General features: G+C 45.2%; 4 protein-coding genes across 5 annotated transcripts; all 4 read left to right on the plus strand.

Moving 5' to 3' along the window:
• The first annotated feature begins 27 nt into the window (after positions 1-27).
• On the plus strand, positions 28-9767 carry LOC6587398 (glutamyl aminopeptidase). 2 transcript variants are annotated; one of them, XM_002014002.2, is made up of 7 exons: positions 28-83; positions 152-570; positions 1434-1804; positions 7141-8106; positions 8169-8312; positions 8376-8867; positions 8930-9767. In XM_002014002.2, exons 1-7 carry the CDS (start codon positions 74-76, stop codon positions 9603-9605), a joined length of 3078 nt encoding a protein of 1025 aa, XP_002014038.1. In that variant the 5' UTR covers positions 28-73; the 3' UTR covers positions 9606-9767. The 2 variants fall into 2 exon arrangements, with proteins under 2 accessions (XP_002014038.1, XP_026841615.1); XM_026985814.1 differs by lacking the exons at positions 28-83; positions 152-570; positions 1434-1804 and adding exons at positions 2069-2147; positions 5292-5693; positions 6540-7026.
• Positions 829-1216, plus strand: LOC113565109. The gene is made up of 2 exons (XM_026985826.1): positions 829-890; positions 952-1216. Exons 1-2 carry the CDS (start codon positions 863-865, stop codon positions 1161-1163), a joined length of 240 nt encoding a protein of 79 aa, XP_026841627.1. The 5' UTR covers positions 829-862; the 3' UTR covers positions 1164-1216.
• Positions 9768-10764: 997 nt separating the features above from the next.
• On the plus strand, positions 10765-12174 carry LOC6587473 (beta-1,3-galactosyltransferase 1). Its single transcript, XM_002014003.2, has 2 exons — positions 10765-10967; positions 11028-12174. Exons 1-2 carry the CDS (start codon positions 10787-10789, stop codon positions 12086-12088), a joined length of 1242 nt encoding a protein of 413 aa, XP_002014039.2. The 5' UTR covers positions 10765-10786; the 3' UTR covers positions 12089-12174.
• A 1032-nt stretch (positions 12175-13206) lies between these two features.
• LOC113567333 lies at positions 13207-13472 on the plus strand. The gene has a single exon (XM_026994788.1). The coding sequence runs from the start codon at positions 13222-13224 to the stop codon at positions 13378-13380; it is 159 nt and encodes a 52-aa protein (XP_026850589.1). The 5' UTR covers positions 13207-13221; the 3' UTR covers positions 13381-13472.
• The last annotated feature ends 1866 nt before the right edge of the window (positions 13473-15338 follow it).

Genomic DNA, 15338 nt, shown 5'->3' on the forward strand with positions numbered 1-15338 from the left:
GTTTCCAATTTGGCGCCCAGCGCATTGGAAGCAATTGAAAGTTCTCCTGAAAGAGCAAGGATAATTGACTAAAATGGTTGCCTGTGAGTCCATCCTGATAGTTTGATTGGAGAACCGCATTGTCATCACGTATTTAATCCGAACCCTTTAGGGCTGACTGTCAAATTTGTGGCCATATTCCTAGGCCTGGCTACAACGGCCTTCTGTATTTCCACCATTGTGCTGGCCGTACAGAATTCCGATCTGGAGAATGATCTGCAGGATGCCCTGGACAAGATTGATGCCCTTACGGCAGATACCACTTCGACCTCCACCACAACTACCACAGCCAATCCCAACGTGCCAACTGGCGATGGTGCCACCACACCAAGTGGGGGTTCTACAGCTCCTGGCGGCGGCTCAGAAACCTCCCCAGGCGGTGCAACTACTCCTGGAGGTGGAACAACTCCTGGAGGTGGAACAACCCCTGGAGGTGGCACAACCGCTGGAAGTGGAACCACTACCACCCCCGCAGCTGGTGTCGATCCCATCTACCCTACACTGCCACCAGGACTTCCTGATCCCGATGCGGTAAGTTCAGTGCTACAAAAAAAGTTTGCAAATGCTTAACAGAAACCCAAACCAATTGGAAAGTACAAACTTTCCTGTTGGTCGTCATAAAGTCGGCAGTGCTACCAATTCGCGTTTTATCATGTTCCCGAGTGGTCATTTCTTAGTCATTTCAAATGCTTATCGCTGGGTCTAAATTGTGTTGTGTTTTATCAAAGTAGAAATTGTTGGTCGAAGAGAACCTAGCCAGTTTTAGTGGTCAGTCGAGGCAGTTTGATTGAGGACAACGCACTGCTCGGTGTAAAGATCAGAGATGGGTTTCAAGTTGAAGAATACAAAGGGTATGCATCGATGTTAGTTAACGGAAAGAATTCAAGGAACACTATCTCTTACGTGTATTAGACTGGATCACAGCGGAGCGAGTGGCCATATTCTTTGGTCTGCTATCCACCTGCCTGATTGTGGCTCTCGTGGTAGTGCTTGTCCATAGGGACAACTTGTGGCTCCAACTGGACGAGGCCCAGCGCAAATTGGACGTTCTCGAGGACTACATACAAAACCATTTGCGGACTGGCACTCCCCAACAACTGTTGAATTCCAGAGCCAACAGATGATTCTTAGGGCTATAATAGTTTAGTTTTTCGTATTTCGATGGCGTCAATAAACATATAATTCAACAATTAAATGACCTTACTCGTAAATGCACTCACACTCGTATAATGCTGAGGCTGACACATTCTGACGAAGTCCATTTTTTACGACCTGACCACTATGGGACAATCTCTCCGTATCGTATCAAGACCTTATCAAGCCATCGTTTCCTTTATGGAAATGCTTATTATCGATGATGGATATTTAATAATCTTTACAACCCCTTCCCCTAGATTGAATGGCGTCTGCCCACTGAGCTTAGGCCCATCAAGTACAAGATATACATTCATCCCGACCTGCAAACAGGCGGCTGCGAGGGCACCGTGTCCATACAGTTCCAGCTGAACGAGGTGACTAATCTGATTGTTCTGCATGCCAAGGACCTGAATGTGCACAGCATCAGTATCCTCAATATGATGGCACGCATGCGCATCGCCATTGACGAGTACTATCTGGACGACACGAGAGAGCTGCTCCTGATCAAACTCAAAGAGGTGCTCAGCATGAACAAGGCCTATACCCTGTCCGCCAGCTTCGACTGCAACCTCGACAGTCTGACGGGCAGCTACAGAAGCAGCTACACAGATGCCGCGGGCAATGAAAAGTGAGTACAAGTGCAAGTTAAGTATTGAATACCGAATACCCCAAATGCATGCGCTTGGAGTTGGTGTTGATTCTCAGCTTGCTTCAAAGCCGGTCTCAGCTGTTCAGGCGAGCTTCCACGAACGCAAAAAAAGCTCTCCCTCGCTCTTTGGTGTGTGCGACTTTTACAACACTAGGTTTTTCTTATCGAAAGTTTATGATTTGAAAGAGCTCGAGAGAGAGAGCGAATAAACTACCTTATATTTTCAAGCGCGACGGTTGTGAATGCGCGCGTCGTGTCTTTTATTTCGAACCCGATCTCATCTCACGTCGCGCGCGCGCTCCTCTTCGCCGATTTGAATCAAGTACGAGTATAGCTGAAGGCAGTAGAGCCAAATGAACTGCTGGTCATAGGCCCAGCGAAGTAAATTAATAATTAACTCCGCCCACACTGAGATCTCGCGCTGTCACTGTCACAGAAGCTGTAACTGTAAATCAAGAAGCTCAAGCCCAAAGCTGCCGAAAGAGCAGGTGCCAATAAAGCAGGCGACATAGTGCAAAACGTGAAAATAATACGAGTGTGGATCAAAACATATACCGTTTAAAGCTCCACCGGACCGCTGTCATTGCCATTGAGCCGATCCGTTATATGTGTCTCTCTGCTCTGAGTGCTTGCGTTCTAATTGGGCGCATTGAGGCGGCAACTAATTTTAATATTCGCGCCGTAATACGAGTATTCGAGTCGTGGTCGAAATGCGGCCACGGAACTCCATGGAATTCTATGCCAACTTTGACTTTCAACAATGAACACGATAAACAAGAGCCGCCGATAAATAACAGCGGGCAGCAGAACACCGCATGGGCACGGAAAACAGGTTGCAACAGCGCATGCGTCCCATCTCTCCACCTCCACTCCTCCTCGGTTGCAAACTGGCTTGGAGTCAGCCCAGGCCCCTGCTCCCTGCCCCCTGCCCCTGCACTAGCCCCGTGCATACACATAGTTCACTTGCCGCGCAAGTTCTTGGCCTTAAATCGGCCAATACACTCGGAGCTGGGAGCCGCCAAGATGTTCCGTTCGCCTCAATGGCTCAAGTCTCTTGCTCTGGCTCTGGCTCTATCTCTGTCTCTGGCAGCCGCTGGCCGATGGTCGCCTGAGAAATTACTTTCTTCCAAAGCCAAAACGAAATGGGTCGACATCATTGACTGCCAGCTACTTGTCGTAGTATTCTCTTCTGCTTCCCCCTTGCTCTGTCTCTGTCTCTTTCTCATTTCTGGTTTTGTTTTGTTCTTGAAAGTTTGACCGAACCCGAGGCACACTGGTCGAATATTTTGAATTTTTTCATTTTTCATTTTCATTGACACTGATTTCTTTTTTGTTTTTTCCTTGGGCGAAATTTCGTGATTAGTGTGGGAAAAGAAGCTCCGACGAATGTTTAAAGAAGTTTTGCTTGAATGGGATTTCAGTGCTAATAAAGCGGGATCAATGGATAAGGTATTTAACGCCTTCTGAAGTGTGAATTTAATGAACCCGAAGCTCAGATGTTTATTCAACTCCTTTATAGCGCCCTGATTTATTGGTTTCTTCGATAAAAGAAAAGCTTTGCTAATTAATTGGCTATATTGCTGTAATCGCCCATTCAATATCTATGGGTCTGCCTTTGTGCGATCTTATGCAACCTCCATGATTGATAAACTTACGATATTTTGCATTCCGTTAACCTCAAACACACAAACTGTGGCAATCATTTCTCTGTCTTTGCCCACTATCTCCTTTTATATTTATTGTTGTTTTTTTATTATTTGATTTTTGTTTAAATATCAGAAATTGCAAGCACGTAGAGACGACCTTTGTCATGTGTCATCCCACTGCGGGAGTTGGGGGTTGGGTTGGCTTTTTGTTCATTTTATCTGGGCTGCACATGTCACGTAAATGCCAAACGATTTGCATTTGTGCTGCTAACGCATCTGTAAGGTGCCGTTTCGTGAAAGTTATGACCTTAAAAAGGGACAGCCAGAGGCACGTGTTTTTCATAAACGTACTCCTCGTATATGTATTTCAATTTCAACAACTCTAAACGTTTGAGTGAAACCATAAACCAGAATGATCCAAGTGCATTGAACTGGCCGACTTACAAGTGAAGTCGAATAGACTCGTATTCCTCACTCATTAGAAGCGCAAGTTTTTGACATCTCCCCCCGTGGGTGGGCGATCATCAGCCTCAGAATGCGCAGAGCAGAGATGCTCATGTATTCTCGTTGATGCGATGAGGCGTGTCAGATTATGCAGTCACTGATATTGGTACTGGTACTGGTACTTCTACTCCGCAGCTGCCATTGTCTTCTGCTGGCTCATAAGGTAGTCATGCAACTGCTGTTTTTGTGGCAGAGCGGCGCGGCTGCTTTGTGCGCGCCTTAATTGAGTCAGCGGCAGAGTCGCTGCATTGCATCATCAGAGGCTGGCGCTGGCTCCATGAAATGATGGGCCTGATCGGATAGCATGGGGCGGGATGTCGGGATGGCGGGCAAGAGACAATTGCCTGGCAGCTGGTGAAAATTAGCATATTCTACAGACTTGAATTCCTCATTTCGCACAATTTGGTGCACTCTGAAATGAATACTGCATAAATTACGAGCACAACACAGCCGCATCCACATCCACCTACGGGTGAATGGTTCTCTCAGATGCATCCTGACATAATTGTCAGTGGAGACGTGTCTCATGGGCTTATGGCCAATTCAATTCATTTTTACGGCTTATAATCTGCATCTGCAACTTCTTCCCATGCCACTAACTCCACAGATCGGAGTCGGAGTACAGAGAGTATTTAGAGATGCCAACAACCTTTGCCATGCATCCGTCAATCAATCGCACACCAACGCCCCTGTAGAAAGTGGCCTGTGGTGGACGGATCATTGCAACAACCTGGGGGATTTGTAATGCGACTTTGCGGTTAACCAGCTCCAACTCTGAGCCATGGAATCGTGTTGGTCCAACTATTTGAAGTAACAATTTCATGAAATGACCAACTTCATTACGTGACCATGCGAGGGGCAGAAATGGCAGTAATCTGATTGATCTGCAGCGAGACAAAATTGAGGCAAGCTCAATCGCGGAGAGGAGTAAATTATGGCCGACTCTCTGTATCTCTCTATCTCTATACCCCTGCCCCTGGTAACCTAGCCGAGCCACAGCCATAAAAGCTGTGAAAACATACCCGGGTTTGTTTATAAGTAGCTCGAAAATTATAAAAAGTGATGATGGTAACGGCGACGTATGTAATTCGGTCTGGGCTGTTTATTGCGCTCTCGAATTACCCCTGTCGATGACACAATGGATTGGAGCAGGGAAGGCTGGCAGCTTCGGTTTGAGATAAAACTACAGTTAAAATTGTGATTTAAGACAGAGCCAATGGGCTCCGAGACAGCTTCTGACAGTGACATTTTGCGATAGTGCGGTCTTAAATCAAACCAAGTTCAAATTTAAAATCTACCTCTTTTGCCAACAATAGCCAGTCGAGTCATTCGGCAACCGTCTCAGTGTGAACGCGTCTAGTTGAGAGCTTAATTTAATCACCAGAACAAACAGTCAACGGCAATGTATGCAACAAAAAACGTGCGCCCACGCAGCAGTCTCTCCACAGACGATAACCACCGCATCAAGGACACCAACCGGCCCCACAAGGCCCCGGGCAACACCATCCTCACACTGGTCGCCTTCTGCGTGTTCCTCCTGGTGCTGTGCGGCTTCCTGCTGGGGGCACTCGTCTATGTGGGCAAGAACATAGCCGACGAGCACCAGAGGCAGCAGGCGGCGAACAGCACGCAGGCGGCCCTGAATGCGACCATACGCACCGTCTATGTGGACCGTGATCAGTTGCTGTCCACCAAACCAATTCTGAGCGTTTTGTCAGGTTGGTCCTTCATTGAAAATTCAAATAGTCAAGTGCCAGGAAGATAGTATTTTTGCAATTATTAAAACCCTAAATTTCCAACTATATTTTCGGACCGTGTAAAGATATAAAATTGATGAGATGATGAATGCTCTCTGCTTAAATTTTCAGACCTCTTATTGGTACTTACATGTATCATTTATTCCAATAGATTGCATTTAAGTCCTTGCTCATTCACTTTCAAACAATTTCAATTTAGTGCGTCCCACTTGTATCCCGTCGATAGTATCGATAACCGAACTTTAATCGGGTAAGGTTCTCTTTGAACCGGGTCGTTGCGGGCAACATTAATTTGTAAACCGTGTTTTAGTCAAAATACAATAAAAGCAAGGACTAAAAACTAACTAATCTTGTAGAAAATGTCTTCATCAATAGGATAAAATTATGTGAGCCATCTGAGAGATGAAAATAGCTAGTAATATTCGACGGAATATCATAATCGGAATATGTTTTCAATCCTTGATGGAGAACGATTAACCCACTGCAAGCCAAGGGGATATTTTAATTTTCCACCGAAAATAATGCTAATTTTATAATTTTATTGCAGTTCAGATGAAAGATATCGTGGTTTTTTTTTAAGTTCAGAGGAATATGGCATGACTCTACCAGAAAAATTTACAATCGTCAATATTTTCCGCCATTTACTTTAAGTAGTTGAACTATTTAAATAGAGGGGGCTTAAGTGGGTTAAGTTCGTTTTTTTTTGTTTTTTTTTTTTGTGGAGGAATTAAAATTAAGGCAAAAACAATCAAAGTCAACTAGAAAATAGATTCATTAATTGCTAAAAATTGCGAATATTCACATTAGATATTCGTGCCCCCACCACTCAAGTGCCTTCCAATACCAAATCACGCACCATGGCCACCCTCGCGCCCGCCGTTAGAGCCGCAAGCAAGGTGTTGCAGAAACTAGGCTACCGGCTACCAAAAGAGCTGAAGCCGAGCAAGTACACTATGCAGCTGCGGCCAGATCTCAACAAGAAGAACTATACGGGCAATATAAGTATCAGCCTGGAGGTACTGGAGCCGATTGCCTTCATACCCGTGCACATTAAGCAGATGAATGTGAGCACTGTCGATGTGCAGCATTTGGACGAGTCGGGAGCGCCGCTGAAGAGCATAGCCCCAGCCCTGACGTTCTCCTATCCCGAATTTGAGTACTGGGTGACAGAGTTTGAGCAGCCCCTGGACGTGGGCAACTATACGCTGCGCCTGAACTTCAACGGTTCGTTGACGGATCGCATCACAGGCCTCTATCAGAGCTCCTACTGGGACAAGCTGAAGAATCGCACCAGGTAGCAAAGCTACTAACACCCGACCTTCCCTTGCATGCGCCCAATTTACTTACCATGCTTAAAGCACGTCTTTGCCATGATTGCTCTGCTAAAGTCATTACATTTTCCCTACAGGTGGATTGCCAGCACCAAATTCGAGCCCACCTATGCCCGCTGGGCCTTCCCCTGCTTCGATGAGCCAGCCCTGAAGGCCCAGTTTACCATAACAATTGCTCGACCCAGCGGCGATGAGTACCACGTACTCTCGAACATGCCTGTGGCCACCGAGTATGTCGACGGGGATCTGACTGAAGTGACGTTCCAGGAGACTGTGCCCATGAGCACATATCTGGCTGCGTTCGTGGTTTCGGACTTTGCCCACAAGACCACAAACTCAGCAGTAAACCCTTCGATTGAAGTGCGCTCATTCGCCCCAGCAGCCCAAGTGGAGAAGACTCAATATGCTCTTGACATTGGAGTTGGCGTCCTCGACTATTACATCGACTACTTCAACATCTCCTATCCCCTTCCCAAGCTGGATTTGGTCGCCATTCCCGATTTTGTATCCGGGGCTATGGAGAACTGGGGTCTGGTGACCTTCCGCGAGACAGCGTTGTTGTATGATGAGGCCACCAGCTCCAGTGTGAACAAGCAACGTGTGGCCATCGTCGTGGCGCACGAGCTGGCGCACCAGTGGTTCGGCAACCTGGTCACTATGAACTGGTGGAGTGACCTTTGGCTGAACGAGGGCTTTGCCTCATTCGTGGAATACAAGGGAACGAAGCACATGCATCCAGAGTGGGATATGGACAATCAGTTTGTCGTCGAGGAGCTCCATCCAGTGCTTGTCATCGATGCCACACTGGCCTCCCATCCAATTGTGAAGTCAATTGCAAGCCCCGCTGAGATTACCGAATACTTCGATACAATTACTTACTCAAAAGGTGCAGCCTTGGTGCGCATGCTGGAGAACCTTGTGGGCGAGACCAAGTTCAAGAACGGTACAACTCGCTATCTGAAGAACAACATCTACTCCACAGCCACCACGGAAGATTTCCTAACCGCCATTGAGGAGGAAGAGGGCCTCGAATTTGATGTCAAGTAAGTGCCTCTATCTTCTGTTGTTTGTGCGGACGCATCCACTAATTCGTTCTCACTCACAGGCAGATCATGGAAACGTGGACAGAACAAATGGGGGTGCCAGTTGTCGAGGTGGAGAAGAATGGTAACACCTACAAGCTAACCCAGAAGCGTTTCTTGGCCAATTTGGATGATTATGAAGTCGAAGCAGAGGCCTCTTCTTTCAAGTACGTTAAGCCTCACTCACTATTGCCTTATTGAATCAAACGATCGTTTGTTGCCGTTTACAGTTATCGTTGGTCAATCCCAATCACCTACACGAGCAGCATCAACAGCGAGGTGCAGTCGACGATATTCAACCACAACGACAACGAGGCCAGCATTACGCTAGCTAGCGAGGCCAGCTGGATCAAGTTTAATAAGGACCAGGTTGGTTATTATCGCGTTAACTATGCGGCAGAGCAGTGGGCTGCCCTCACAGCTGCGCTCAAGGCATCACGGGAATCCTTCAGCACCGCGGATCGTGCGCATTTACTGAACGATGCCAATACCCTGGCCGCTGCTGGACAGTTGAACTATGCCGTGGCGCTCGACCTGAGCACCTATCTGGAGAGCGAGCAGGACTATGTGCCCTGGAGTGTTGGCACCTCGTCGCTAGTAACGCTGCGGAACCGCGTTTACTACACCGATCTTTACAGCAACTTCACCACATACGCCCGCAAACTACTAACGCCCATTGTGGAGACGGTCACGTTTACCGTTGGCACAGATCATCTGGAAAAGTAAGCAACTGCACACGTAAAGCTGGGTTAGTTTATGTTATTGACATTGGTATATTTTACAGCCGCCTCCGCATCAAGGTTCTAAGCTCTGCCTGCGCCGTCGGGCACGAGAGCTCGCTGCAGCAGGCTGTTACGCTGTTCAACCAGTGGTTGGCCACTCCTGAAACACGCCCCAGTCCTGATATCCGGGATGTCGTGTACTACTACGGTCTCCAGCAGGTCAACACCGAAGCTGCCTGGGACCAGGTCTGGAAACTGTATCTGGCCGAGACCGATGCGCAGGAGAAGCTAAGGCTTATGAACGCCTTGGCTGCCGTAAAGGTGCCATGGCTGTTGCAGCGCTACATCAATCTGGCCTCGGACGAAAGCAACGTCCGCCGCCAGGACTATTTCACGCTTCTGGGTTATATTTCGGTTAATCCCGTGGGACAGAGTCTTGTCTGGGATTATGTGCGCGAGAACTGGGAGCAGCTGGTAGAGCGCTTTGGCATTAACGAGCGAACATTGGGTCGCCTTATTCCGACCATCACGGCGCGCTTCTACACTCAAACCAAGCTGGAAGAGATGCAGCACTTCTTCGAGAAGTATCCTGAAGCGGGAGCTGGAACCGTGGCCCGCCAACAGGCCCTGGAAACCGTCAAGGCCAATATCAAGTGGCTGGCACTGAACAAGGATCAATTGGGCGAGTGGTTGGCCAACTACGCGGAACAGTCTACGGTTACCAATAGTATCAATTGATTCGCATTGCTTTACCCCTCTGTAAAATACAATAATGTAAAAACTACCAATGGAATTGAACATAGTCTTACTCGTAGCCAACTAAAGCAGCAAGTGCTTTTCAAATGTGAATGAAGAATTGTGAATACGTATGATATTTTGAAGAAACTAATAGATACAAAATTCTGCATTGCTTTTCTTTGTTGTGGAATGGGCTGAATGCCTGATTCAATGGTAACCTATCCAGCCCCATGCTAGTATCCAGGAATTTATGTACATTTATGAAATGATTCCTGCAAAAAGTTAATTGGACAAATGTCGTTCAGATAGCTTCCATAGAAATATACAGAGGGATTGCCATCCTGATTTAAAATATGTGTATATATAATATATACAGTATTAGGTCGGAAATTATTCCTATTTTTAAATAGTTTTTTTACAAACAAAGGACAAGACTGTTAGCAAAACTTCCAGATTAAGGAGATAGCCCTATCTGTTAACCATTTATCAAAATTAGAGTACGTGTACTTCATCCACATTTCAATCTTTAAAAAATTGCAGACAACGAATATGGCAAGAACTTTGGGAGCTAAACGGTGTTCTTCCGTTTCACTACGGTGATCGACACTTTGCACTAAGATCTTCTAGAGGAGACTAACCAAATGACAAACAATATTTACACTAAAATATAGCTTGGATGGTCTAATCAAAACAATTGTATTTAATTTGCAAATAGGCTGGCCACATGGTTAAACAATTGTGATATTCATATGATTCAAGAGGTACTCAAAGAGGACCAGGGTATATTGATCTCGTGTATATGAATGTGACACTCAGGATATAGCGTCCATCACCAGCGTGGACTTCCGTTCACAATCCAATTTAGAATTATTTACTATATTTTTTAACGCTAAAAAATATATCATTAAGACCAGTCTGTGCATTAGACGGGCCTGGCTTGAATTGATACAAAAAGGTTGCGACTTTGGATAATCTTAACAATTTCGTATTGAACCCAAGGGTAAACGGTTATGCCTTTATGAATTGCATATACTCACTTGACTGTATCGTAAAGGGTAGTATTAGACAAATAATAAAATTGGTTGAATCTTTCCAGCGAAGCGCGTATCCAGGCCAGCTTCTATCCTCTTCAGTTGGCTTAAGAAGCAGCGTATAGGTGTACACTGCAACCTCCGTCTGTCATGTACCCAGGAAAAGTTAACTTAAACTATTCTGCTGTCAAGTGGAAGCTTACACAATGCCAAAGAGCAGCCCCAATAATTTTATTTCGTGGGTTCCTTTGCATCCTGATAGCGCTTCTCCTCTACACGATGTACCACGTTTACCAGTTTATCAATTATCAGGACTTAATCAAGCGCAATAGTACAGTATAAACATGTGTACCTATTTCCTATTCAAAGTGGGTTAACCTCTGCTTTTCAGCGCCTCTTTCGGACTGGACTATTGGCACGTCCCTCAACCTGAGTGACTACATCAGCCCATTGGACGATACTGCTCTAATTGTGCCTCGTGGCTTTTGTAAGAGCAAAACTCTTTTACTAATTGTCGTGGCGTCGAGCGTAAACGGCTATGACCAACGCCAGGACATTCGGGAGACCTGGGGTAACACCTCACACTTTAACTATCCAGTCTTTGCCAAGCTGCATAGCCACCTGAAGGGATCTTACCGTCCGCCCATGGAGAGCCGATTGCGCCTCTACTCGGACTTCCTCAGTGGTGAGGGCGAGACTCTAACGGCCTCTGTGCAAGTCGTGTTTATCCTTGGCCGTAGCAAGAATAGCTCCCCACGCGACAACGAATCTCTAGTTCAGGTCTGGGAGGAGGCATACCGATACAACGACATCCTCCAGGAGGACTTTATAGACACCTACAACAATCTGACGCTGAAGTCCGTGCTGGCTCTAAAGCACGTCAACAACAGTTGCTCCAAGAGCACAGCTTATTTCTTTAAGTGCGACGACGACACATTTGTTAATGTTCCCAATTTGCTGCAATTTATCCTAGGTGGCACTGTACCGCTATATAACGATAGCATATTGTATACGTCAAGGTGGCAGTCCAGCTTGAGAGCCACCAATGGAGTGATGCTAGGGAATAAGTTCACTAATTCCCAACCCCTTAACAATGTCAACAGCAAGTGGTACATGCCCTACTACATGTATCCACACAGCACATATCCAGAGTATCTTTCGGGGGGCGGCTACCTTCTCTCCATAGATGCGGTGCAGCGCCTGTACGAAGCTGCCTGGTCTACCAAAATGGTTTACTTAGAGGACATTTATGTCACTGGACTCTGTGCCCAGCAGGCTCACCTGAAGCCCAGGCATAGTTCGCTATTCACCATTCTACGCACAACTAGGTTCTGCTCGTTCAAGGCAATGATAATTCATCATCAGCTGAAGGGACGCCAATTAAGGGATGCGTGGAAGTTCTTTACTGACTATAGTAAAAAGTGCTCGCCGCCAGATCCCATCGTTGATTAGAAACGTGCCACCGAAAACGAACCTTTACAGGTATTCAACATGTATTGAGCTAAAAATGGAAACTGACTTTATTTCTTAAAACCTGAGTGAATTGGGTATTTTATTATTATCCCACGGAAGTGATAAATATATAGTTACTGCGGGTGGTTTCTTGGGACTACTTATGGATAACTCTTCTTACATAGAAGAGCATTGTTCTTTAATTACAATAAATGCGGTCTAGTGGTAAAAATGTAATATTATTTTCGATTTGTATGATACAAATCCATTGAATCAAATCAATATAAAAATCTAAAATTTGACCAATGTATGTCCTTTAAGAAAAGTTAAGCGGCCCTAAGAAGCCGAAGTCTACGGTTTCCCAGGGCCGGGCAGTGGCAGAAGAAGTAGGGGACCGATTCCTACTCTTCCTCGTCCTGACAACTAGTGCAGACGTCACAGGTATGCAGAGAGTCAGAGATTAGACTTGACGGAATGCTCGCCATGAGATGCAGTCACAAAAGCCGTTCGGAGGAATGTCAGGTTGATCAGGACCCATGCATGTGGAGCACATCCTCAGTTTGTGGTCTTATTGGAAGACAATTTTCGGGTGCACCCCCGCTGCAGTTGCTGTCTGAAGACGGTCTCTCCACTGACCGAGTCTCCTCGCCCTCTTCGTCCTGAGAAGGTTTGGTTGGTTTCCCAGCCGATTTTGTAGATGAATGGTGCTATCCCTCCGGTACTTTAAGAGCAGTACCAATCTACTTTGCATGTTGTTGTTTGTATTTGTTTGGACAAACCCTAGCCCGAGGCACGTGTACCCCAGACCGAGATCACAGCTATGACGAGCCAACCCGTCATCCATTCATGCCCCTGTAACACTCGACGGCTGACGGACTAGTGTAAATAACTACTAGTAATAAAAGATGAATGGCCATAATGATAATTATGATCTCCCACGCGGACCACACAACAAATATTTAGCTGCTTAGGCAAGTTGCACCTAAGCAAACATTTGCGCACTGCCCAACGACTTATGATTCCGGCTTTACGTAACATTGGACAGCGCTACAGAACTCTCTGGGAGCTCGTATAAATAGGAGCCCCTTCGTATCGAGTATTAGTTCAGTAATTAGTTCAAGCAACAATACATCATGCAGTCTTCAACTTTCCTGATGGCCATCTTGGTGGTGGCTTTGCTCATGCTATTGAGCGCCCCTGCTACTGAGGCCACCTTTTTGATCATTGCTTGCTTGTTGCGGTCTCCATTCTGCCCATGGGCCACAACAGCCAAAACCGCGTCAAGCGGTTGACCATTGACCACCCATTTGGAAGCTCGATAGCAGACACTCGAACACAATCTTGGAACTCATAATAAATAAAATGATTTTTTTGTTGCACTGAATTGATTTATGTTTTATTTTCAGTTTTCAGAGAAGAAAGTCCCTTCAAAACTATAACACACACCTGACTATAATACGATATTATCCAATCCATAAAAATCTCGTGTCAGAGTGTTGTAGTTTAAGGTAGCCAATTTTTGGCTGTGGAAAGATGCGAAATAGACGAGCAGAAAGCCCAGACGAACGCATCCAACAAGATAATGAAAATGTGCATATGAGCATCTCAATTAAAAGAGGCACGAGATACAATCGTGCAATACAATACAATGAGCAACAAATACAATCGACACAGAGAAAATAACAGACAGCGACACCCTGCAAATCGAGCATTTAAACTCGCTTCGTTTCTTGATCCCCATTCGATTACGAGCGAAATATTAAACATTTCGCTCATCCGAAAGTGCTGATTGATGAAATTGTACGCTAAAATTTAAACGTTAATCAGCTGATATGTGTTGCACATGTGGAAAAGTCGAACTATCTGAAATTGAGATACCACCGGAAGCATTGAATGACTTGCTCCTTGGGACGGATTTAGGCTCAAACATGTTCCTGATGTCCATTCTCCCACTCAATAGAAATAGTTCACACTGCTGCGAAAAAATGGTTTGCCATAGTAAAGCGTTATTTTTATATAATTCCCCCTACCTCATTTGTTGGGTTATAAAGTTAGGGCAACCTAACCCAGCGAAGTGTGTAGTGTGGAGTAAAAAAAACCCTTTTTAAAACTTTGGCTAAAATATTATGTAACTATTTTACAATATACTTGAAAAGGGGGATTTCCGGTTTTCCCAATATTTTTAGCAAAGTTCGAGCTCAGCTTTGAAGCTCTATTAACTCTTTGGCACAAAACCAATTGAAAAAATTAAGAAACTATTATTTCAAACTAGATTTTTGATCAGATCAAGGTCATAAATTCAACGTCAGCACGCTTCGAGAAAAGTTTTATAGGCAACTTCACGTGTTTCATCCTGAAAAAAGTCCCAAGTCACACGAGATAGTTTCTTTTGTTGACGGCTGTGGGACCACCCTTCAAAAGGAAGTTATCCGAACTTCGAACTGCCAGTTGGCAGGCAACCAGGACAATCATAAATGTCTTCTTATACAGATGCAAAATGAAAGGTTAAGTGGACATTGAAGATAATTAAATCATTGTTTTGCTGTATAACAAACATAAATTTTAATTAAATTTAATTTTTTTTGGGAATACGATGATTATCTTATGTATCTTATGTATATGACCTGGGGTTTTTTTCTTTCGAAGACAGCCACATTATGATGGAATGTTGCGAATAAAACCCAAGAATCCATTGCGCTTGTAATGTAATCAATTTGCAAATATACATTTTGATTGAATTGGTTAATCTCGTCTTATATTGATTAGTTCCGCATGGAACTACTCCTATACCCTCCCATGGATTAATGTGCGACCTTGAACACCAACTTTGTCCTTTTGTATAGATTTTGTATTATTACAACCATAGAAAGTATTATATCCAACACGAGGAAACCATTTCGTTTCATACTCCCGAGCTGAGATTCCAATGAAATTGCGGAAACGGAAACAACTAAGAACGCACCAGTGTTCGCTTAATTCCCTTGCTGTGGGCTTTTATGGGCACTTTTATGCCCGATTTTATATGGCCCAAAGTGTTTATGCTTTGTGGGCTGCAGAAGGACATCAGAACAGTTGCGGACAGTTCCCTACGAGACCATACCGACCAGCTTTGGGCATAAGCAATGACGTAAACAGGATATTGTCAGAAATTGTTTTCGGCTGGAATTGATAACATTGGGCACAGATCAGATGGCGGCTCTCTTTGGGGGAGGGGAAAGAGGAGGGACAGGGACGGCGCTCGAAAGTCAAT

The sequence above is a fragment of the Drosophila persimilis genome, unplaced genomic scaffold (genome assembly GCF_003286085.1).
Source record: "Drosophila persimilis strain 14011-0111.01,24,50 unplaced genomic scaffold, DperRS2 tig00000000-arrow-pilon, whole genome shotgun sequence".
In the NCBI taxonomy this organism is placed as follows: domain Eukaryota; kingdom Metazoa; phylum Arthropoda; class Insecta; order Diptera; family Drosophilidae; genus Drosophila; species Drosophila persimilis.

Coding starts and splice junctions, on each gene's coding strand:
- LOC6587473 (XM_002014003.2), top strand. CDS start 10,787: ATGTACCCAGGAAAAGTTAACTTAAACTATTCTGCTGTCAAGTGGAAG. Junction 10,968..11,027: donor GGACTTAATCAAGCGCAATA/GTACAGTATAAA, acceptor TCTGCTTTTCAG/CGCCTCTTTCGGACTGGACT.
- LOC113565109 (XM_026985826.1), top strand. CDS start 863: ATGGGTTTCAAGTTGAAGAATACAAAGG. Junction 891..951: donor CAAGTTGAAGAATACAAAGG/GTATGCATCGAT, acceptor TACGTGTATTAG/ACTGGATCACAGCGGAGCGA.
- LOC113567333 (XM_026994788.1), top strand. CDS start 13,222: ATGCAGTCTTCAACTTTCCTGATGGCCATCTTGGTGGTGGCTTTGCTC.
- LOC6587398 (XM_026985814.1), top strand. CDS start 5,378: ATGTATGCAACAAAAAACGTGCGCCCACGCAGCAGTCTCTCCACAGAC. Junction 7,027..7,140: donor AAGCTGAAGAATCGCACCAG/GTAGCAAAGCTA, acceptor TTTTCCCTACAG/GTGGATTGCCAGCACCAAAT. Junction 8,107..8,168: donor GGCCTCGAATTTGATGTCAA/GTAAGTGCCTCT, acceptor TCTCACTCACAG/GCAGATCATGGAAACGTGGA.